Here is a 24261-nt window from a genome sequence, read left to right as displayed (position 1 = left end):
GCGCCACGCCACGCCACCCCGCCACTAGCCAAGAATGATTTGACCCCATCATCGTAAATTTATTCAGGTCACCTATGATAAAGAATGTGACATTTTTTTTATAATTAATTTATGTAAAAGGTAAGAACCAATTGCAATTAATGAGTTTACCAACAACTCCATGGATGTATGTTATAATATTTCGTGTGCAATAACGTGGAGTGTGGTTGAGTAAGACAAGGCCATTTGAACAGCTCTTTTACCATTTCTTTGTTTCTTTTCATAATTTTAATTTTTAAACTTCAATAAGTAACTAAATACACTTTAACCCTTCAAAAATGAAAATATTTTATGTTTAGAGAATCTCCAGTTTAATATATATACATATATAAATTAGGTCAATATCCTTCCTAATTTTAGAATTACATTGAATAATAAGGTCAGTATCCATTTTTTTTCATCATTATAACATTACAAAGAAAATGACTACTTTTATTAAATTAGTAAATATGAAGTTCTGAACTTCGATTCCTGTTTTCTCTAACAATTATTAAATATGAAGCTCTAAACTCTAATGCTTTTTTAATAAATTCAACCCTTACCATTATATCAAAAAATAAATTAAAAAGATATTCCTAAGATGTAAATTGAGTGATTGAACAAATGATATATCGGTGTCAATTCGATAGATCGTGAGTTTGATATCTGCCTTGCGCAATAAGATAAAATTTCACACTTATAATTTATCTCTCTTGATATAATCGATGATACGAACATTAAGAATCATGCAAAGACAATCATTCTAATAAATTAAAAAATAGTAAAACATGAAAATTATAACTATAATAATTTATAGTTATATAAATGACATTTAATAAAATGGGAATTGTTTTGATTGGAATCTCAGTCAATATTTTTCCAGGAAAAGACGACATTTTCCAGGGATTCTATGTCTCACCGTGTGGTGGTAAATTCAAGATCTCATCTGAGATGATTCCCTGAATTTTTACATGCTACAGTGGAAAATTTCTCCCTCTCTCTCTATGCGACCGGTTAAGGTTCGGATGTGTTTGATTAGGAAACTAAAAATAGGGACGGTCCATTCCAATCTTCTCTCTCTCTCTCTCTCTCTCTCTCTCTCTCTCTCTCTCCCTGTGGCTATATATATACATCCTCTCGCGGACATGCTCTTTTTTTCTCCTTTCCTTCTCTCTCCCCTCTCTTCCGTTCGCTCGCCGACCGCTCACCGGCGGACTCGCCGTGGCCTTCCGACCGTTCATCGAGCCGGAACGTCTCATCCTCCGCTGCTTGACCTCTCCAAGGTCTTCCCTCTCGATCTCCTCTTAGCTTATGAGTTTCCTAGTCTCGTTTTCGTCAGAAACCTGTAGATCTAGCCTATTTGCTGCAAACTTGCCTGCTTGATCCTTTTTTTATTCATTGAAGGCCATTGATGATCTGTTTTCACGGTTGATTTGACGAGTTCTTTTGGCTTTTGTAATTGTGGAGTGCTTTCTAACGGATCTCGGGTTTTCCCCTGTGAATGATGAGATTTTCGGGAGCACGTAACAATGTCGTTATCCTCTTGTTATAAATACGTGATGTGACCTTTTTCAATATTTTTCTTATTGCTGGATTAAAACAACTTCATGACGTTTCTTTTTGACAACTTAAGAAACACACAAATGAACAAGTCCGATTTTCGGGGCAGTGAAGAAGGAACGTTTTGATAATTATTTGCTCTTTTATCATGTTGAATGAATGGGCAAATCAAAATTTTGTTTTCTTAATTCTTCTATATTTACAATTATGACTGGATGAGAATAATTTTATCTTGAAAATTAACCGCAATTAATTGTATGTAATGTTCTTTCTGTTTTCCCTGATTTTGTGCTGTTGTTGACGTACATATAAGAAACGTTTTTTTTTGGTTTCCTTTTCGTCTTGGTAATTTGGTGTTTATAAGATTTCCTTCCTTTCATTTGTTTTTCTTCCGTTGATGGACAAGATCAACTGTTAGGTCAGGCCTTATCATATTGATGTCCCTGTTTCATGTTTGTGTGATTTCATTGAATGTTTAACTCCGAGGTATCCTTGTATATATCCTGTCCTCTGAATAATGTGTCTCTCCCCTTGCCAGCAGAATATCTTCGACTTGAAGAGGTTAGGATTATGGATGGTACCAAGGGGCACGGGCTCAGAAATGTGGCTTCTCATTGCTCCATCTCTGACATGGACGATTATGATATCTCAAAGCTTCTCGAAAAGCCTAGGCTCAACATAGAGAGGCAGAGATCGTTTGACGAAAGGTCACTTAGCGAGTTGACCATTTCCTTAGCTAGAGGGCTTGATTCCTATGAGCCCTCATACTCGCCTGGAGCACGCTCAGGACGTTCTGGATTTGATACACCAGCTTCCTCAGCTAGGAACTCCTTTGAACCTCACCCTATGGTTGCTGATGCATGGGAAGCTCTTCGCCGATCTTTGGTGTACTTCCGGGGCCAGCCAGTGGGCACACTTGCCGCATGTGACCATGCTTCAGAGGAGGTCCTTAATTATGATCAGGTAAAAGGCCAAAGCAAACACTTTAAAATTCGTTCTGTTTTGAATATGTTGGTATTGTAACGTATGTGCATGATTTGCGAAGTAAAACTTACTAACTGAAGTTGAAGTTTTGTGAAAGTACTTTGAACTGATTAACATTTTGAAGATCTTGTTACTGGTATTGGCATTGAGCTCTGTTTTGGGTCTATAAGGTTCAACCTAGACCTGAGTCCAATGGATGTTAAAATCAGTTGATCTCAACATCGCAGTTTGCATAATTTTGTCTGACTTTTGTCTGTCATGTAGGTTTTTGTTCGAGATTTTGTACCTAGTGCTCTGGCTTTTCTAATTAATGGTGAGGCTGATATTGTCAAGAACTTTCTACTAAAGACCTTACTGCTTCAAGGGTGGGAAAAGAGAGTAGATAGATTCAAGCTTGGGGAAGGGGCAATGCCAGCCAGTTTCAAAGTTCTTCATGACCCAGATCGCAAAACAGATACTATAGTAGCAGATTTTGGTGAGAGTGCAATTGGAAGAGTTGCACCGGTTGACTCTGGATTCTGGTGGATCATTCTGCTGCGTGCTTATACAAAGGCTACTGGAGATTTATCCTTGGCTGAAACTCCAGATTGTCAGAAAGGAATGAGACTTATACTGGCCCTGTGTCTGTCAGAGGGATTCGATACATTTCCAACATTGCTGTGTGCCGATGGTTGCTCAATGATTGATCGGAGAATGGTAAGATACCCTGATTTCAATATTTTATTAAATTTCCTATACGTTCCAACTAATATGCTCATGATGCTTATCTCTTCAAAGACTAACACAGTAAAATGTTAGCGGTCTTTCACCCTTCCAAGACCTGTCTATGACTCATGGGCAATTACAATAGTTTTTAGTACAGAGCATTTGTTTTGTTGTGGTCTTGTTTGAAGGAAAATATCATCTTTACGATGTATATATTAGAACAAACCATACCACATAATTTTAGTGGTTTTGAAGATGTGCATTAGACTTATGAGTGTTTGGTTTTCAACAAATATACCACGAGCAGTCACATCATTTTGCATATGGATTCTGGATAAAATTATGCATTCACTATGTTTTTAAAAGTCTAAATTAAAAAGTATGCAGTGCTTAGCTCTTCCAAACCTGAAGTTCATATGGCTCAGAATGCTTGTTATGAATCATTCTTTATATTGGCTTACTAAGGAACGCTTATGTTTGGGTTTCATTTAGACGTGTGTTTGGACTAAAAGAAAGAAAAGGAACTCAATGTTAGGTTGCCTTTGTTGAGTAAAAGTAATATCTTACCTAAATTTACTAGACTTTGGTCTAGAGTTGGGTTGAAATAAAGTGGAAGGAGTTCTAAAAATATTACCTTGACCATGGAACTACAACTGGCTTTTACATGAAAGATCTTAGCTTATTGTTATTCGTATTTGGTTTAGAATAAATGCTTTAATTTATTATCCAAACAGACCAAGAAAATTCCCTCCTGCGTTCTGATTGTTCCCTATATTATGTACTGTTATGTTTGGAGGCACTACCATGTTCTACATGTAGTGTGCAGAGTTGATGATTTATGATATGGAGGAATGAGCTCTCTTTGTTATTTATGATTTGTATGCTATGGCCCCAATGCCAAAACATCTCCTAAATTTTGGAGTTATTTCAAGAAAATATTTTTGATCAAAAACCATCTTCATTGCTTAAACTTCGTAAAGTTTGTTGAAGAGTGTGCTTCTGTTGTTTCCAAGCACAATAAGAGGGCGTTTAGATTAGCTTCAATTTAGGAGCTTTAAGCTCTAAAGCTTATTTGGCAGGGCATTTTGGTCTTTTACTTGGTCAGCAAGAGCTTTTTTGAGATAGCTTATAAGCTCTCCATAAAAAAGTTAGGGGATATCAACTTTTGAAAAAAGCTGTTGGAAGTGCTTATAAGTCCTTCCATGTTATCCAAACAGGTATAAAAAAAAAAATTAAAAGCTGATAAGGAGCTTATAACCTCCCTTATATAAAAAGATAAGCTAAGCCAAGCACACCCTCTAAGAATAACTGACCACCAATCCTCTTCTCCTTGTTTTCTGCTCGCCTCCATCAGCACACCATTAAACCCTGGCTGGGCTGCCTTGGGTTCAAGACTGAATGTTTAGCCATGGGATAAGAAATTTGAGCTCTGAGACACTTCCTTTCTTGAATTTAATTGACACATCAATATGGAGGTCTAGAATTCATATGGTTGCCACCTAGAGGGATTAAAGCTTATGATTGTTGTTGTTGTTGTTAGCATTGCTGCTGGAATATGGAAATGTAGGAGTCTTCATAGATGTTGATAATTTTGCAGGTGACATTGTCTTTGGTCTTTAAATATGTTGGTACTCTGTATTGTAGCTGCAGTAAAGATGTATTGTTTCTTTTTATAACCGATGATGTGTGATTTGGTTTGATCAAGGGGTTGGTTATTTTTTGGCTGAAATGACCTCACCTTGCATGATGTGTTTTTGGTATGGTAGATACAATAGAAGTTAAGTAAATGAAGAGATGTGGCACACAGAGCAGTTGGTTACTGTTGGTGCCAGTGGTTAAATTGTGGAAGAGAGACAAACTAACGGAGGTGACAAATCAAGGGGTTGGTTATGGTTGGTAGAGGGTTAAATTAGGGAAGGGTAGATAAGATTTGGAGGGTCAAGAGGGAGATGATGTTAGCCTGTGGTGGAGATAGTGATGGTGGAAAGGAAGAGGGTCCTGTTCAGAAAGAATCCCATTTAAAAAAATACAAGGAATAAAAGCATTTTGGTTGAAACTATCCTCATCACTTCAAACTATTGGGAGGGAAATCTCTTTCAGTTTCAGCAGATTGAAAACCATGGAGAAGGATTACAGGCACAACCCCTCAGTTTTCCAAAATAAAGTCACACTAATGGCCCATCCCCTCTGTTCACAGTTGAGATTGAGATGGGTGGAAAAAGAGGAAATTGCAATCGAAGATCTTAGCAGAACAAAGTTACAAGTGTAAATTTGTTAAACTAGAAACATAATACTTGAATAGCTTTCTGGAACGTAGTTCACTTTTACTGTTCAACAAAGGGAAAATTAATGAAACCACACTTATTTTCATTTGTTTCTTTCATTTATAAGTGCTGAATCTCTTAACTTTAAGAGCTTTACCTAGTGCTCCAGAATTTGCACATCTTAGTTGGATGTATTCATTTACAGGGTATTTATGGTTATCCCATTGAGATTCAAGCACTTTTCTTTATGGCATTGAGATGTGCATTGTCAATGCTAAAACATGATCAAGAGGGGAAAGAGTTTGTGGAAAGAATAATGAAGCGCTTGCATGCCTTGAGTTATCACATGCGGAATTATTTCTGGCTTGACTTCCAACAGCTAAATGACATATATCGCTATAAAACAGAGGAGTATTCACACACTGCAGTAAATAAGTTCAACGTTATTCCTGATTCAATCCCAGACTGGGTGTTTGATTTTATGCCCACACGAGGTGGCTACTTTATTGGCAATGTCAGCCCTGCAAGGATGGATTTTCGGTGGTTTGCTTTAGGAAACTGTATTGCTATATTATCTTCTTTGGCTACTCCTGAGCAATCTGCTGCTATTATGGACCTCATTGAAGCACGTTGGGAGGAGCTGGTTGGAGAAATGCCCTTGAAGATATGTTATCCTGCAATTGAAAGTCATGAATGGCGAATTGTAACAGGTTGTGATCCAAAGAATACCAGGTGGAGTTACCACAATGGAGGGTCTTGGCCAGGTTCTACTACAGTTCTCTTGTTATTCTATATGGTTTAGTGCTATTATTTCTGCCATTTGATTGTTATTTGTTAACAGCATTAAAGGCTTGATATATTGTTGTGCACCAGTGTAGATGCTGGAGTTCAGTTGGACCCATAACTTAGATAGGGTGAAGGTTAAATTTTAGCTGGTAAACTTGTGCATATCATTATTGCAATCTGAACCATCTCAAGTAGGCAAAACTAATATAGGGAAAAGCTAATGCAGAACTCTCACTAATTAGTTCTATATATGTCAATTTGTACATATAGGGAAGGACAAAAAAGAGGGTGGGCCTTGGTAGCAATGGACAAGTTGCTCCTTTATGAATTATGACTTTTAGGTCACATGTTGAGTTGTGGAAACAACCTCTTTGCACAGCAAGGGTAGGGTTGCATACAAAACAACCCTTCCTTGACCTCCCCACAAAACGGGGAGCCTTGTGTACTAGGGATGCCCTTCAGGTAGGGGCTTAATATGTCCATTGGTTGTTCACAAGAAGGCTTTAGTTACTCCTATATTTACTGGATGGATATCAGCAGCATCTTTCATTTGTCTAGATTGCTTTTTTCCCTAAAACCCACTGCAAGGAAAAGCCATAACTGTTAGCTTAATTTTATTAACTGTGGTATAATAAAAACTGAGCTTGCCTGTTACCTGTGGCATGCAGGTTGTTGCAGATATCTAGGAGGCTGGGTGGGTCCAATGTGGGCCAGCCTTGCGTAGGTTAAAAAAACAAAAAATATATATATATTGTAGGATAATTCCATCAGTGTAATTAATCAAGTTTATGCCTTTTATTTTTATTTTTTTATTTGTATGTTTAATTTTTCTGAGTATAAATAATTGACAAAGACATATGGTCCACTATGTCTGGGGACTCAGGCTTTCTTGGCTCTTTTGCACAGATTCACAACTGGCTGTCGGCCAAGATATTGGAGTTGATTTATTGTCTTTATCCTTTCTGGAAGATTTTTATTTTCTTTGGCTTTTCTTATTGTAAAACAAAAAATTTGATTTTGTGTCCATTGCTCTCATTTATTGCCTATTTCTGAGATAGGAATAATGAAATGATTTTGACGAACACTGCATTAGCGTTGTAGTAGATTATCACAAGTTCATTACAGTGTAGATCTTGCAAGAAGTTCTGCTCCATTCACGGTACTGGTCCTGGGATTTAGGGCCAAATTGTTTGAGTTACAATAAACTTCGTAGTGATCACAGGATCAATAGGGCTTGTTATCAAGGGGTTTGTTCCTTGAAAGGCGATGAGGAAACAGTTTCTGATTTGTGATGAGGAAAGTAGTTTCTGATTTGGCTTTATTGCAGGTGTTGTATATATTTCCTAAATCAAACAAGAGTAATGCTGATATGCTCAATAAGGTGAAGAAAAAAGAACAGAAGGAAATAGTGGCAATTTTTACTGCTGTTGGGATTTCTTTTATCCGTGAAATGATGTAAATATATAAAGATGTCCTTTGAGAAATACTTGGGTTATTGTATGTTGTATCGATTCTTCTAGTTTATTGCATCAAAGGCTTTTTTATGTTAACCAGTACCCCCATTCAATATTTCCTGGATGCTAGGCTGAGACATTAACGAAGTGTTATTACTTGTTCCAGACTATGTTGTAGAAAGCTCTTCATTTAATGTTACTATGTTTCTCTGTTAATCTTTCATGTCTGCCTTGTGTCTTAATGCAGTGCTATTGTGGTTGTTGACGGCTGCTAGTATCAAGACTGGAAGACCCCAGATTGCGAGACGAGCAATTGATCTGGCTGAAACCCGTCTTCTGAAAGACACATGGCCAGAATATTACGATGGAAAACTTGGGAGATTTATCGGTAAACAAGCGAGGAAATACCAGACATGGTCAGTGGCCGGATATTTGGTGGCGAAGATGATGTTGGAGGATCCATCACACTTGGGAATGATCTCCCTAGAAGAGGACCGGCAAATGAAGCATGTGATTAGAAGATCCCACTCCTGGACTGTCTGAAAACGCTGAAGCAAGGAAGGAAAAAAGTAGCATGAATGGGTAGATGTAAACACAAGGCAAGAGTACTAATTATCTATAAAAGGAAAAAAAAAAAAAGGTATTCTTTTGGCAATTTATGTTTTATGTTCAATTCAAACTTTGGTTTTGTGTACATTCACATTGGCTGGAGTAGCTTTTTCTTCCTCTTAAATAAGAGATACATTCTAATCCGCGCTTTGCTCTTGAAAATCATTCTGCCAATGAAGTGTAGATGCTTCCCTTTTGTTTCCAAGAAATACATATATTTTACTGCTTTGAAGTTTATTCAGCATATGCAGCCCTTCCCGTTTCATCTCTTGAGAAGAGTTAATTCTTTTCCTTCTACTTGACAAGTCACTGTTTAGATATTAAAACTAAAATAAAGGAAATGAACACATAATGGCTCAACTTTATGTGTAAAAAGGAAACAAATCAGAGAGGCGAGATTCATGTTTATTTCCTTAGCATGTTTCAGGTTTGAAAACATGGAAGAAGACAAGAGGAAAAGAAAGAAAGAAAAGGAGAAGAAATTATAAAGAAATAATGGAAGAGGGGGTGGGACGACTGGTGAGCTGTTGAATTGGTTGCAGCGGCATTGGCTGGCAATAGCAATAGATGCTCTGAGTTGAGCTGTCAGAGCTGCACTCTCATTTTAATTGTCCTATTGCTTGTCCTCTCCAAGTCCCACTTCTACCTTCATCCTCATAATAGTTGGCCACCTTTATATCCCCCGTCTGGCTGTCCAAATCTTAACCAGTAGAAATTCTCGTTGTTGCACATTTTCTTATTTCATACCTCTTTTTGTATCAATTTTTTTTTTTTCAAGTTATTGGACACTTTTGTAATCATCAAAAACATATGATTGATTGCGTAAAATAACACATAAATTAAATTTACTAGTAAGTATAAAAATTTATGTAAAAAGCCTTAAAATTCTAATTATGAAGAAGAGATTATAAACTTTTATTATTAAGTCAATTATTGGGTTGTATACAAATTAGGGTTTTGTTTTAGCATGTCATTCTGCCCAACTATATTTATGTATGTATTATGATTGGGTGTATCTCTGTCTGGTTAAGTTGGCAGGCTGGGCTGCAGGGAAGACCCCACGAGTGGGGCGCCTGCAACTCTGGTGGGTCCCACCTGGCAGCTGGTGGGCCCATCCATCCTCTCCCGGCCTCATGAATTGAACCCCACTTGCATTATTCATTGATTCTCTCCAAACCCAAGTGCCGATAACCTAATTCCCCAATACCATTTTGACCAATTCAGTATAATTCATTCTCTGACTATTAATTCTATTGGCCGTTGAACCAATGGATCAATTCCCTTCCCTTATTATTAATAACCAAATCAACAATAAAATAAAAAGAGGAAAACTCTTGTCTAGCAAATGTGCAGCGTACCTCCTATTTTTATTGAGTGTATTAAAAAATTGTATTGTTTGGATTTGTATATTTTTGTTTCTATATTTATACATCACTACCTAAGGTTTAGTTGTTTTATAATTGCTAAATACAGCGAATTGTATGTTTTTCTTTTTTAGGTAAAAAGAGGATGAAGGGCAAGTACTTTTTTGTTTAAGAGTTATTTTTAGCATCTTTGATGTATTCTTGTTTTTTCTACACTCTTTTAAAATTTCTCTCTTTTTTTTAAGGTCGCTTGTCGACTTATCTTTCTAATTAAATCTGTAAGGTAAGTTGTATAAATATAACCAATTCAACATAAATCTAAATGCTAAAAATATTTATGCTCAAAAAATAATCTATTCTAAATCTTGTTTTACCTTTGAGATTAGACCTCGATAGGGTAGTTAGCATAATAAGAAATCGAGATTTTCGTGGCACTCGGGTAATTTTGAAAGACTCAATAATAATATTCTTGTTAAACTTTAAAAATGACATCATAAATTATTTTATTTTTAAAATCACACTTTCCACCCATAAAAAAACTAATAATATCACTCATAAAATTGAAACACGAAATCTCCATGCATACGACAGGCGCATCGCGGGCAGGCTACCAGTTTGGAGGTGAAAAGTGACAGAATTTAGGTGCACAAATCAGAGGGACATAAGAGGGATTAGTGTGAACATAAGTTACTTGTCAAACATTAAATTGGGCATTAAGTAATTTAGAAAAGCAAGAGGGGGGGAAGGTGGGGATGGGAGTGGGCCAAGAGTGACAGTAACACCGCCCCTTTCCTTCCTGGTTGGTTGGCTTATCATATATCATTGTGGGGTTCTCTCAGAAGACAGCAGTCAACCACTAAGCAGAGCAAGGCCACCGGAACACAGCCCCCACCCCCACCCCACCCAATTTCAATTTCATTTTCACTTTGCAATATCACACACACACACACCCAGAGCATAATCTCCACGTTTTCTTCCCTCTCCTGTAAATTCCACAAGATTTTCTTCTATGAAAATCCATGGATTCACAGAGCAATAACACCCATGTTCCAAGAAGTGGGGAAGGAAGAAGTGGCTCCGGGCACCGCCATGGCCACACCCAAGAAGCTCCTTCACTCCAGCTTGTTTCACTTCAAAGTCAACCCGAACCCGGAGCTGGGTCCGATCAGGCCCCAGCCCAAGATCCATTCATGGGCTCCATCTCCCTACAGTCTTCTTCTCTCTTCTCGTCACCTGCTTCCGCCGCCGCCGCCGCCGCCGCCAACTCTACCACCGTCGCGAAGGCTGCGAAAAGGCCTTCCAAAGACCGCCACACGAAGGTCGAAGGCCGCGGCCGACGCGTCCGCTTGCCCGCCGTTTGCGCCGCCAGGGTCTTCCAGCTGACCAGAGAATTGGGTCATAAGTCCGATGGCGAGACCATAGAGTGGCTCTTGCAGCAGGCTGAGCCGGCGATTATCGCCACCACCGGAACAGGCACAATTCCGGCCAATTTTTCGAGTCTTAACGTCTCGTTACGTAGCAGTGGGACGACCATAACCGCGCCGCTGTCGAAGTCCGCGCCACTCTTCATCCACGGTGGCGGCGCGGCCATGTTGGGGTCTCACCACCACCTGCCTGGTGGCGGCTACGGGGAAGTCTCCGCCGACAATTGCTTGAAAAACACAGCTTCAAGTGCAACCTCCCCTTCAGCCAATAAACCGGCCAAACCAGGATTTCAGGAACACGAACCGGCCTCAGACCATAAACCCGGTTCAGCCCAACCAGCCAGCTTTATTCCGGTGCCGGCCATGTGGGCCGTTGCACCGGGCGCGGCAAATGTCGGGAATGGGTTCTGGATGCTGCCGGTTAGTGCCAGCGGTGCAGCCACCACGATGGGAGCGGGGCAGCTGGAGCACCAGATGTGGCCATACATGGGATCAAGTATGCAGAGAGTTGGTGGGCGGTTCAGCCCTGTTCAATTGGTGCAGCCGTCGCATCCGGTTCAGCAGCTAGGGCTAGGGATCGTAGAGAGTACCAATTTGGAAATGTTGAGCTCCATGAACGCATATGGGAGCGAGAGAAATAGGATTGAATTGGCCATGAATTTGGACCCTCCAAGCCACTCTCATCCTCAACCTGCAAGTGATAGTGATAGTGGGGGTGAGAAGTGAAACCCCCCAAAATTCAGTGACTTTTTGTTTATTTCATGTTAATAATATAGCAAGGAATGTGATACTCTTGCTTTCTCCTTTCTTTTTTTTTGCGGGGGGGTTGTTTACATGCTTTATGTGATCCTTATTTTGCTTCGTGCTAGCTCCATCCAATAGAGCAATTGGACATCTTGCTTTCAATGTCTTGGGATGTGATCAAGCCCAAATGTTGTTTACATTGTGTCTGCATTTTGAAGGAAATCAAGATTTATTCTCTGAAAAGAAAGGGCCTGATTTCCTACTGTTTATATATACACCACAAATCATCCCAACAATGGCGAGGCAAGTAGTTGAAAACAAATGGTCATGCTTACATATTCGATGGTCATCTTCCAAGCATCGCACAAAATGAACTGCGAACCACAGATATTATTATGAACAGAGTGTATCAAACAACTATTTCTAAGTTGGAGGCTTAAGAAAATGAACATGACAGACTGAAAACAAATGCATAAACCTTTCAGAATTGTTCAGCCAAACAAAACCATACCGGTCCAATAGTCTCACTACATGGCACTTCGGTGTCTATTATTGCAGCAAAAAGATTGACAAGATAAAGTGTTAAGCAGAAGCCGTTTTCTTCTGCTGGAAGATGACTGCATAAACTGGCACGCCAACACCAATGCTGAAGGCGGTGAAGACACCAAGTGTCATCTTCAGCTTCTGATGCTTCATCCTGTCCAAGTTGTACATGTGCTTTGCATGAAGGTAAAATGGTTCATGGCCATGCCCGTGTCCTCCTCCCATCCTTTTCACTCCAGTTGAATGGAACCCTCTATTCACTGTCACCAAAAACACCAGATCGTTATGGCAAATTCACACAAACTTGTTAGGTATTTTCAGTAAGTTTAAAATTTGAAATTAACCAATTTAACAAAAAAAAAGCAGATCATTGTTATTTATAAAAGTTGTAAAGGGGTCTGTCCAACAGGGAATAATTATTCAGCACGTTCTAATTCTAATGCAGAAAAAAGGAGGATACGGGTAAGAACAGATAAATAACAAAAAGAAGCATTTTTCCTGGGTAAGCATCACTTTTCAGGGGCCCACATCTAGGAATATTAGTCAATAAAAGGCAATATTGTCAGGCTGTATCCAGCAGGTAATTTCAGTGCAACAACTTTGCCTTGATCATGTAAAAGTGAAAAATTATGGTTAGTGAACATCAACCTCAAACCCTGTCAAAATCATCCATTCTTAGAATCTGATCAGGATCATCAACTAAATATTTAGACAAAACAAACTACCCCCTCACCTGGTCAAATACAGATGGAAGGTCTACAAGGTTAGTCATTACAGATTGGACTATAAGATAATGTTATAAACCATATCTCACACAGTGGATCTATCAGTTGCATTCAAAATTCAAATCAACTCAAACAAATGTTCATCTATTGAACTTTAGGACGCCTTTTAGCTTCCAATATATCCAACTCCCATCTCTACCCAATAAAGCTAATGGAGATATAGGAAGTGAACTAAAAAAGAACACCACAGTATACATCAAATTTCGAAGTTCACCTTCATAGCCATACTTCCACGTTGCATCACAACCCTTTAAAATACCAAAAAAACAAAAGGACTTCATATTTCCAGTATATATAACTTATATAAACATTAATTTTTTCCCTTTCACCAACACTGGGCCAAGCTCTCCAATAGCTACTGCGGTTGACATTTCCTAAAAGCTGCATGAATTAAAAATAGTAAAGTGATATCCTGCTTAGGTCCAGAAATGGAGCTTTATTGGGAATAAATTTTTGTTTCGAGAACATAGGGGATCTCCCAGTGTTTTCAAAGGCCCTAAGGGTAAGTGCAAAAGGCCTATGGAGCTTGAGTACAATGCAAAGTGCACACTTACATAAAGCACACATAAATAAAATAAAGAGTACAAACTTTTATAAGCATAAAAAATATAAACCATTAAAAAAGCAATCATTAAAAAAATTAAATAAGAATGTGGGATGCAAATTTAACAAATGATGAGATGCCATTTTTCATTTATATTATATACCCTTTTAGAACTTCATACAATCATTAAAAAAAAAAAAGCAGAGGGGAAAAAAAATCATCCTTACACATATTCCCAATCAATTAACCCCTAATCTACAGAAATGCCTAGACAATCAACCCATAACTTACAATCAATCATCAATCCGTAATTTATAACAATCAAGAATCAATCACCAACCCTAATTTACACCTAATTACATGTTTCCATCAATATCTTTTGCTCAATAATACAATTGAGTCTTCTTTCTTTTTTTTTGTTTAAATACACACACACACACACACACATATATATATATATATGATTTTATCAGATCTTAAACAGCTTTTTTTGGATAAGGTTTCCATTCAAGGAGCCACATCATTGCAAAAATTTAAACAAATCCAACCATTCATATTGTTTGATTAAAAAAAAAAAAAAGAAGCATATTTTTTAAGCTTGCTTTTTTGCGCTTCAAAGCTCAGGTAAAACTGCAACTTAAGCATACTTTAATTGCACTTAGCTAAAGTCGCTGAGCCGCACACATAAAAATCCCTAAGCATGCTGCACTTTGCACTTAAAATGTGCTTAAGTGCATTTTTTAAACAATGGGGAATTCCCAAAACAAGTATATTGCATGGACAGAGAGAGCAGTTCAGTGAAATACAAAAAGGAAAACTGATGCACAAGTCTCCAACCATTTGGAGGTGTGTTAATGCTAGTATAGGTTATTAATGAGTATGAAATGATATAATTTCATTCCTACTTCACAATATCTGAAGCCTGCTATTCAAAATGGCCAATGTTTCAACATAATTTCTCTGGTACAATAAGAAAAAAAAAAATTCCCTGTACAAAGTGAAAGAAGTTCTCCTAGCTGTCCAAGGAATGTCAAGCCCATGGAATTTAATTGTCGTCCACAGAAATATATCAAGGCTTAATCCAGCTATGCAGATTTGGTTATATGAATTTTGATTGGCAATCATTTCTATTGATAACCTTATGTTCTGTAAAACCATTGTAACTCTTATAACTAAGGGCCTCCCAAGCCCCATTAACTCTTTTTAGGCCTTCCTCTTACCTCTTTATGTTAAATACTTGTTTAATTCCATCCACTCTCCTCGCATGAGGCTCTATTCCTTCTCTTATCACATGACCAAATTAAGTTAATCACATCTCATGCATCTTATCTTTAACAGAAGCCACTGCAGCCTTATTACCAATAACTCCATTCTTAAATTTATCTTTTCTTATATGGCTGCATATCCATCAATTCATGACATCCTCTGTTCCATTATATTCTTATTCTTCAAATGTTGGCGCTTTATTGCCTAAACATTCTTGAAGTTGTGCCATAAAACAACACTGAGCCTATAGCTACCTCATAAAATTTTCCTTTTAGCTTTAATGGAAAGTTTAAAAATTTAGTTCAAAGCTTGTACAGTATTTCAAGAAATCCAAAATGCATGACCTGTCTATAAGCTCTTAAGCTTTATGCACTTGGTACTTTAAACTCCATTCACTAACAAACAGGTTTCACATCTAAGAACATGATTGAACATGGGAAGTTTATGGTGTGCCAATTGGAACTGAGCCATAACTGAAGCTCAGCCAATAAACCCACCATTAACATAATAATCCCAAGAATCATATATTGTTGAGTATCATTTAGCAAAACACAAATCCTATGAAGTAAAAGAACAAGTGGCACATTTTCAGCAGGAATAAATCAACTCATCCCAATTTATCCTCTGGATTGTCAGCGCACAAAATTTGGGTATAAAAACTCAATTTCGCTGAGGAATTTCCAATGACTCAAACAAGTTGTGATTCAACAATTCAAAAAAACATTCAAGCTAGCTCAACACTTTCAATTAGACGATCAGTTATTAGGTCCCAATCCCCATAGGAACCAACTCACTCCTCACCACGGCTAAGGCATAAATCAAGCCGCAAGCAATCCAAATAAAGACGACGAGTTACGCACATTTCATTTAATTTAATAAAAATTAATTTAGACAAAAGATGCAAACGTATACAGATAATCATAGACAACGATATCCAGAAAATAGACCTAAAGAAATCAACCATGAATAGAATCACAGCCTCAATCATTGACCTCGATACTGATATAATAGTTTGGTCGCCAAGGAAAATAAACAAGAGATTTTTCTGAATCCAACATCCTGTGTTATAACATGAACCACGATCCACAATAAGCTTCACATTTTTCTCAGAATCCAAACAAAGCGGCTGCGAAACCCTAGAGCGAGACAGTCGAAACGAGTCGCTGAGATAGGACCAACTCACCTGATCTCGGAAGCATCATCGACTGGGTGGAAGCGAGCAGCTTTGAGGCGCACGATCTGAGCCCGTTGTTCAACGCCATGATCGGCTGCAGGTGCTGTGATTTCCAGTGAAACCCAAAGAGACGAGAGGAAGAGAAAACGAATAGAAGCGCTGGCTTTTGTTCTGTGGTACACTTTCTTTGCATCTCTTTGCGAAGGATTAACGGCCCACGTGCCGGCCCTTCCGGCCCGGGCTTCGGCCCAATAGCATTAGTTTTTATTTATTATTATTATTATATGATGATGAATGCCAATATGAATAAGATAATGTCATATAAATAAATAAATAATTAAATTGATGATAAATTTTACTAAAATAATCGACATGTTGAATTGTTAAGTATTACGTATTGTTTCTAAGAATTAAAAACTGTGTTCAAAATAGTCATGCAAGCTATATATTTTGATCGTTACATAATAATATAATATCATAGTATTTGGTAAATAATAATAATTATATTATTATTTTTAGGATTAATAATATTGATATAATATTTTTAATTGTTATTAATTAATAATTTTAAGATTCATGAGAAGAAGAACTCAAGTACAAAAAGAATATAAATGATTTACAACTTCTTGTTACATAAACATATAATTGGTTTTGCATTTAAATAATACTACTGTGGGTTCTTCTCAATTGAAAAACTGAACAAATTAAATCCATTCAATTCAATTTTTTAATCTATCTGAAATCATGGGCACCCTAATTATATAAATTGTAAAGGTGCAAGCCAAATGAGACATGCAAGTGGAGCCCTCCCTCCTTCCCCATTTCCAAATCTCAGCCACAGACAGAACAGGTGGCTAAGGAATTCCATGTCTGTCTTAAGTTGTCATGAAGCTCCAAAACCAGACCTTGCAAACTTCACTGCCATGGCTTCCGCAGCTGCTCCTCCAGCTTCCTACTCTCTGCCGCTCAGCGCCAAAAGCCGTGGCCGGGAACAGCAACTGTGGATAGAGCGAACCACAAGAGGAAGAAGAAGAAGAAGAAGAGGAAGGGGAAATGGCATGATTAGTTTGAGAGTTTTTGCAGCGCAAGAGCCAGCTGGAAAGAGACAAAGGGCTCCACCACCAGGAGTTGACACCAGAATCCACTGGGACAACGAAGATGAAGGCTGGATAGGAGGAGGCCACTCAAATTCAAACTCATCCTCAACACAGGAACCCCTTAAGCCTGAAGAAGACCGCCAGAAGAACAACCCCTTGGGTGAAAAGTTCTCTGATTTGCTCAACAGTTCAGATTCTCATTACCAGTCAAGTCTCTCTCTAATCTTCTCATTACAGTGATGCACACTTTCTTTCCCTTTTATGCGACCAAATTCATCAACAAAAACACAGCATTTTGATGAGAGAGTTCCTATGTGTGTGTGTGTGTGTGTGTGAAAATTGGTGGACAGGTTCTTGGGAGTATCTCCAGATGCAGATTTGGAAGAGATCAAAGCAGCTTACCGGCGCTTGTCGAAAGAGTACCACCCGGACACAACTTCACTTCCTCTGAAAGCGGCATCGGACAAGTTCATGCAGCTGAGGGAGATCTACGACGTGCTGAGCGACGACGAGAAGCGCCGGTTCTACGATTGGACGCTGGCGCAGGAGGCGGCCAGCCGCGAGGCCGAGAAGATGAGGATGAAACTAGAGGATCCATACATGAAAGATTTGGAGAACTGGGAATCGGTTCCAGACATGGTGGATAGGCTTGGCGGGAGGAACTTGGAGCTCAGCGATCAAGCCATGACTGCCCTCACCTTTGATGCTGTCATCATTGTGTTTGCTATTTGCTGCATTGTTTATACCATCTTCTTCAAGGAACCATATTACTAATTAAGTTGAAGATGATCACTGCATTCAGTTGGTTGCGGGGATCTTGGATTCTTAGCCCATGTATACATATACAAACCCTATTTCATGATACATAGAAAATAATGTCTCTGCAACTTGAGGTTACATATTTTCTTTTCACAAACGCAGCTGGATTATATGCCAGTGACCACTGTCCATTTGGAATTCCGAGGAAACAAAGTGCAAGAAAAATATTTTCAAATCATGCATCGTGCTAACTAACGTAGTATCATAATTCAATAATCTATTACTCATGAATTCAAATCGTGAATACATTTCAATTAGTGTGTTCACCATCTAAATATAGTAACATAAAATTGGGTTTTGATATTATCTCAATATGAAATACTATCACAATTACATCGAATATTTTCCCTCAAAATGAAGTGTGATTCTACGTATCACCAGAAGGAGCCAACATCTAAGTTATACTTCCATTGTGAACTGTGAGGACGACTTCAACTATATCCACAACTAGCGAACTGTCTGGCGTGGAAATCATCATTCTTTACAGCCTATGAAATTTCATTCACCGTTTCATTCATGACAATACAACTTACAGGAGAGTAAACGCCCAAATTTACCCACAAACAGAACATTATTTTAAATAAAGAAGGGATCCTGGACTGCTATATGGACACTAGAAACAAGTCTTACTACCTCTGAAGTCGGTTCAACAGACGGTCCGCTGGACATATGAACAAGGTGAGATGAGGAATAACATAAAAAATTCTTAGATAACTCTAATTCTTATAATCACTGTTAAGTACCCTGCGGAGATGGAAAGCTTCACCTTGATCTCCATTTAAGGATCTCCTCTCCATGTAGCAAGCAGTCAGTTGTCTGAGTAACTTCTCAAGTTTCGAATACAAGTAAACCCGTGAATCTTTTAAATTAGGATTTGCAGTTGCAGACAAGATTGTTGCGTTCACAGCATCAGCTACAATCTCCCGCTGTGACTCCTCAAGAAGATACCCCACTGAGGACTTCTGTGGTTGTTCATATGCCAACAGAGTAGCACAGTCCTAACACAGAAATTTTCACAAAGATCTCGCTTGAACCTTAAAGGCAATGGTCCAATTGTGGACTTTGATAACATATGCAATTAGGATTCATACCCCAATGAACACCAAATAACCAAAATGAGGCTAAAAAGTAACATTTTCACATAATATACATATATAAGTTTTTTATCAATGATTTTCCCGCAAAACCTACTTTAAGGAGAAAGACAAACAGAACAGCAAAGGTAGACAGAATCTAGGTAAGTTTGTGATAAAAAAAGTATGTTCAGAAATAACAGGAAACATCAACAAAATTAGTTATAGCGACAAATTCCAGTATTGAAATTAGTTATAGTGACAAATTAAATGTAGACAAACAATAAGATTTCCAGAAATAATGGGAAATATTAGGATATGGATAGGAAAAGTTTGTGATCAATTCATGGATGGAAGAACATTATTGAACTCGAGATATTTTCAAAATTTTGAAGTGGATTTTTTCTCCTACCAAAACAGATAATCTATTACATATTTGCAGTGGTTATGCTAGCATCATAATGTGTAGTGCACTGATTGCAAGAACAGATACATTTTATATGTGCCAATAACTCAGTTGTGCAACAAGAAAACTTAATACCTTAACTAGATCATCAAGCTCTGTCAACTGATTAAATTTTTCGAACTCAACTCTTCCATATGCCAAAGCTTCTTCCACTTTCCCAGCCTGCAAGAGAAACAAAAATTAATTAAATCTCAAATTTTCAATTCATTTTCTCTAATTTTCTCCCACATTAATTTCTTCAGTAAAAATGAAACTATGTTTTTGTATCCTTATTTACTTTTTAGAAAACAAAAGCAATAGCACTGAATACAAAGTCTTTCAGCTTAGCCAGATAAGATAATGACAGAACATTTACCCGAATCAGTTCGATAAATCGTTGACAATGAAGTAGAAAGCAAATGGGAGATGTATCATCCTGCAGGAAGCAAAATTCGGTTTGTAGCATAAGTCTTAAGAAAGACAAATACTTAGTTTATAGCATTTGTGGCAGTAAACAGTAAGAGATGATGGTTACATAAGAACACAGTTGCTCTGCACTAGTAAACTTGATAGTCTCTGATAGACAGTAATAGGGCATATATTTACATCATGGATTCAGGTTGTTTTGCTCAACAAGAATCAGGAAGGGCCCACATTCATCCATGCCAAATAATGGCAAAGAAAAAGGTGATGAATACTTTTGTTAAGGTAAGCTAGTTTGGTGCCTAACTGTTGCCCTTGGACTTTTTCCTCTACTTCTGTAAAGGTAAAGCATGTTCAATAACCAAGGCCTCTGCCTTTATTTCTATAAAGGTAGGTCTGGCTCCTGAAAGCTAGCTTGTTAGCCTTTGCATTTATTTCAACTAAGGGCTCAAAGACTAAGAAAAAAGAAATTTATTTCAACTAAAAATTTCTTCAGCTTTACTGACTTTAATGAGCATGGTATGGGAGCAGGTATGGAGTATGTTCACATGCTACTTTTGTGGTATGGGGAGGATAGGCTTGGCTCAATTGCTCCGTTATTTCAGTTTTTGGTACATTTATAGTTATACTTGGGTCTAATTGGATTGGTACTTTGCTATTGTAGAAGCTGGGTTCCTTTATTTTGTTTAGAATTCTTTTCTATGTTCTTGTACAACTTATGCATTGAAGAATCCCATAAAATCCAAGTCAAGTTTGAATATAATTCAAAATGCAATAGAATGTACAAGAAAGTGGCAGCTTTCTTTTCTCTAATTTTCTTTGAAAATTATTATGAATTTAAGTTCATTTCCTACTTTTAAATTGGTTTAACTAAATTCATGCACCAGTTGAGATCCTCATTCTTGGGGATCCAGATTGCATCCCTCATGATCCAGGTAAACACAATCTGGAATGCTGTTCCAGAGGGGAGGAGTGAACTCGGTAACTATGGGGTAGGCCAATTTTAAGCAGAATTATTAGATCTATTCCAAGTGCTAGAGAAAAGGGGGTTGACTTTTTTGGGATAGTTTGGTACACCAATAACATGCAACTCTTCTGTCCATCTCCCCTAGCTTGTTCTAATTTTTGTTTAATACTATATAAAGTCATTCAGTTTGATTATTCTGCTTTACCATTACATTTGAGGCCAACCCAGTAATTCTGGATTTACATGATCCAAGCAAAACTTCCAAACAGAGGAATTCAACAAACTGTACTTCATTATCAATGACCATAGTCTGAATGTTTATCCAAAGGACCTGCTTTGCTTCTGCCTCCCGAATTGTATACCACAGCTTTGCTTCAATCCATTTGATGAAGTAATTCTTGGCAATTATTAACCACCTTTTGTACTGGCAGTGAGATTCATGATCATTTTGCTTTTGTTTTATGGAGATTCATAACCACAAACTATATCCAGTTCCAGGCATTAACATCAGCATAATACCTAACAGGCAATACAGTTCCCTATCACCAAGTACCAACTGGGGAAAAAAAAAAGCATCCTTAAAAGAAAGCCATTGGGTAACATACATGAACAGCAGGGCAGCAAATGATATTTAGAAGTAATAGGAGATCGTGTTACATGGCGAGACTGCCAACCTGAATAATTTGAGGATACCAACTCTGAAGTTTATCAAATGCTTCATCAATTTCACCACTCCTGATCAACTTTACAATCAGCAAAAAAAGGGTTAGCTGAAGCCAAAAAATGTATTACAGAAAATACAGAATGACCCCCTCCGGGCCTCCCCCCCCCCCCCCCCCCCAAAAAAAAAAGCTTCATAAGCAGAAACATTTCAGCATTATCCAGTATCATGAAAAAGAACAGGAAGGATCCATAATTTGCATTACATGAAAAATTGAATATTCTCAATTTCAGTTACATTACAAAAAAGATATTAAATAAGGAGATATTTCCAATCTGTGGCTGTGCTTGCAAATTGGGGGGAAAAAAAAAAGAACAAAAACAATTTTTATAGAGTTAACATGTTTCCCAAGTAGTAGGGTATAAAAATTAAACAACACGAACTGTCAAGTGATAGCATTTTATAAATATCCTAAAGCCTCCATATGCTTAGTCAACTATTAGGCCCACCACCATATTAAATGGACCAAATTATCAATATCATCTGTGGATTTCTTTCCACCAAGTCAGCCTCTTTTGCACATAAAAACTCAGTAAATACCAAGCCCAGAAAGAAAACATATTAATTGATACCATGGTCATGGTGAACCAACAGTCCTCATATTATATAAAGTTTTGTGCCATAAAACATCAGAAATTTTTTCGATACAAAGAGATTAAATAACATACAGTTGCTACAGTTACTCATTGTCAAGTCTCTAAGATGAGACTCGAACAAGGCGGACATTATCTGGTGACCGAGGGAGAAAAGAGAGTTTTGGAGGGAGAATTTGGAAGTAGGGAGACTTTGAGAGAGAGAATTCAGAGGGAAGAGAAACAGAAGGGAAAGAATTCTTTTATTTCTCAACATGAGTCCCCATCCTCATACAACTTAGCCTTATATAGGCTCTTCTGGTCGGCCAACAGCATAATCGCAAGGGTACAATCACCAATGCAGCAACTAACTAGTGCAAGTGGTTAATGCCTTAACAACAAAATTTCAAAATTGCCCTTGGATCATGACATTCCCCACCCCTTGAAATCATTCTTGTTCTCAAGAATTTAGAGTAGGCCAGTGGCTCTAGGGAATTGCTTAAGCAGTTCTGGTAGGTATTCCCAAGTTGTATGGTCGGGGTGCATGTGCGACCATTGTACCAATACTTGGATCAAGGGGACCACACCTTGGTAGATCACGCTCTTATCTATAATGGCCCGAGGCTCCAGAGTTTCTTCCAAGTCTTCATCCACAAGCTAGCAGGTCTTAACTAGTAGGAGCATTAGATTCAATAGACTTCTTCAGTAATGAGACATGGAACACGGGGTGGATGTTGACCCCTGTTGGCAACTACAGCTTATAAGCCACATCTCCCACCTTAGATTCTATGGGATAGGGCCCGAAGTACTTAGGGCTGAGTTTGGAGACTAGTGTAGCTAAAAAGGGCTGGTCTACCTCTCCCACCTTAAGGTAGACCCTATCACCCCCATTGAAGGATCTATCACTCCTCCGTTTATTAGCCTTTTGCTTCATCCTATTATGGGGTGTGGCCAATTCCCTCTTTTAAGTATAGATAACACCTCTTGCCTCTATTGCTAGTACTGTTCCACGGCAACCATGGTGGTTGTGGGATTGGTTAAGGTTGGTAATAGGGGGGGCATATAACCAAACGCTGCTTTGAAGGGGCTTCTTTTGATGGCATTGTGGTAGCTGGAGTTATACCACCATTGTGCCAAGGACAACCACCGATTCCAACTCTTGAGTTTAGTGAAGCACATACACCTTAGGTAAGTTTCCAGGCACTCATTAACCCTCTCAATTTGGCCATCCGTTTGAGGATGATATACAGTAGACATATGCAACCATACTCCCAAATTCTTAAACAACTCTAGCCAGAAAGTACTAGTAAAGATCCTATCCCTGTTGGACACAATTGATTTAGGCACCCCAAGAATTTTAACCACTGAATATAGGAACATTCTTGCCACCTCTTGAGCTGAAAAGGGGTGTGTGAGACTGATGAAGTGTGCAAGTTTGGTCAGTCGATCCACCACTACCAATATTACATATGTGGAAATCAAGAAGCATCGGAAGTTGTTAGGCGAGATATTACGTAGGTTTTGAAATATGGATAATGGGATTAAAAGCAATTATACAGTGTCAGATAAGGATCATAATTCTTAGAAGAAGATAAGTCTATTTATCTTATCTAGTTGTTAGTTGAATTCCTAAAATTTAGAGCTAGATAGTTTGTATTTTAAATAAGCCTAAGATATGTTGTAAAGTAGATAGACTTCTACCAATAATGGGAGTCTAATATACGATTGTATATATTCTCCCTATGCTGTGAATGAATTAAGTGATTCCATTCCTTTATTCAATTTCTTCATGGTATCAGAGCAGGAATTATTTCTTCCTGTTATCAAACCCTAAGCAGGCTATTGTTATAGCGACCAGCCGCCACTTACCTGTTTCTTTTTCCATTTTCTTCTACCCAGTAGTTCCAGAATTCATCTACC

The 24261-nt window shown here is 38.1% G+C and overlaps 5 protein-coding genes across 7 annotated transcripts in view; 3 read left to right on the top strand and 2 right to left on the bottom strand.

Annotated features, from left to right (window-relative positions):
• Positions 1-1119: 1119 nt before the first annotated feature.
• LOC127800763 (probable alkaline/neutral invertase D) lies at positions 1120-8523 on the top strand. 3 transcript variants are annotated; one of them, XM_052335563.1, is made up of 6 exons: positions 1120-1301; positions 2120-2541; positions 2827-3258; positions 5737-6295; positions 7645-7698; positions 8019-8158. In XM_052335563.1, the coding sequence occupies exons 2-5, from the start codon at positions 2149-2151 to the stop codon at positions 7662-7664; spliced, it is 1404 nt and encodes a 467-aa protein (XP_052191523.1). In that variant the 5' UTR covers positions 1120-1301; positions 2120-2148; the 3' UTR covers positions 7665-7698; positions 8019-8158. The 3 variants fall into 3 exon arrangements, with proteins under 3 accessions (XP_052191523.1, XP_052191521.1, XP_052191522.1); XM_052335561.1 differs by lacking the exon at positions 7645-7698 and having other exon boundaries at positions 1126-1301; positions 8019-8523; XM_052335562.1 differs by lacking the exon at positions 7645-7698 and having other exon boundaries at positions 1126-1301; positions 2117-2541; positions 8019-8523.
• Positions 8524-10465: 1942 nt separating this feature from the next.
• LOC127800765 (transcription factor TCP23-like) lies at positions 10466-12074 on the top strand. Its single transcript, XM_052335566.1, has one exon. The coding sequence runs from the start codon at positions 10764-10766 to the stop codon at positions 11892-11894; it is 1131 nt and encodes a 376-aa protein (XP_052191526.1). The 5' UTR covers positions 10466-10763; the 3' UTR covers positions 11895-12074.
• A 208-nt stretch (positions 12075-12282) lies between these two features.
• On the bottom strand, positions 12283-16401 carry LOC127800766 (uncharacterized). The gene is made up of 2 exons (XM_052335567.1): positions 16234-16401; positions 12283-12715 (listed from the first exon to the last, which is right to left on the bottom strand). Exons 1-2 carry the CDS (start codon positions 16310-16312, stop codon positions 12495-12497), a joined length of 300 nt encoding a protein of 99 aa, XP_052191527.1. The 5' UTR covers positions 16313-16401; the 3' UTR covers positions 12283-12494.
• Positions 16402-17025: 624 nt separating this feature from the next.
• LOC127799544 (NAD(P)H-quinone oxidoreductase subunit T, chloroplastic) lies at positions 17026-18218 on the top strand. The gene is made up of 2 exons (XM_052333672.1): positions 17026-17527; positions 17672-18218. Exons 1-2 carry the CDS (start codon positions 17091-17093, stop codon positions 18093-18095), a joined length of 861 nt encoding a protein of 286 aa, XP_052189632.1. The 5' UTR covers positions 17026-17090; the 3' UTR covers positions 18096-18218.
• Positions 18219-18415: 197 nt separating this feature from the next.
• LOC127799543 (ran-binding protein M homolog) overlaps positions 18416-24261 on the bottom strand; it is a 35873-nt gene continuing 30027 nt past the window's right edge. Inside the window, exons 7-10 of the mRNA XM_052333671.1 lie at positions 21723-21791; positions 20035-20094; positions 19755-19841; positions 18416-19138 (exon numbers count right to left, since the gene is read on the bottom strand). Coding sequence (XP_052189631.1) covers positions 18857-19138; positions 19755-19841; positions 20035-20094; positions 21723-21791 — 498 coding nt within the window. The 3' untranslated portion in view covers positions 18416-18856. The remainder of the gene's footprint in view (positions 19139-19754; positions 19842-20034; positions 20095-21722; positions 21792-24261) is intronic.

The sequence above is a fragment of the Diospyros lotus genome, chromosome 4 (genome assembly GCF_014633365.1).
Source record: "Diospyros lotus cultivar Yz01 chromosome 4, ASM1463336v1, whole genome shotgun sequence".
In the NCBI taxonomy this organism is placed as follows: Eukaryota; Viridiplantae; Streptophyta; class Magnoliopsida; order Ericales; family Ebenaceae; genus Diospyros; species Diospyros lotus.
Note: the sequence above shows the minus strand (reverse complement) of the source record. Positions and strands in the feature narration are given on the sequence as shown.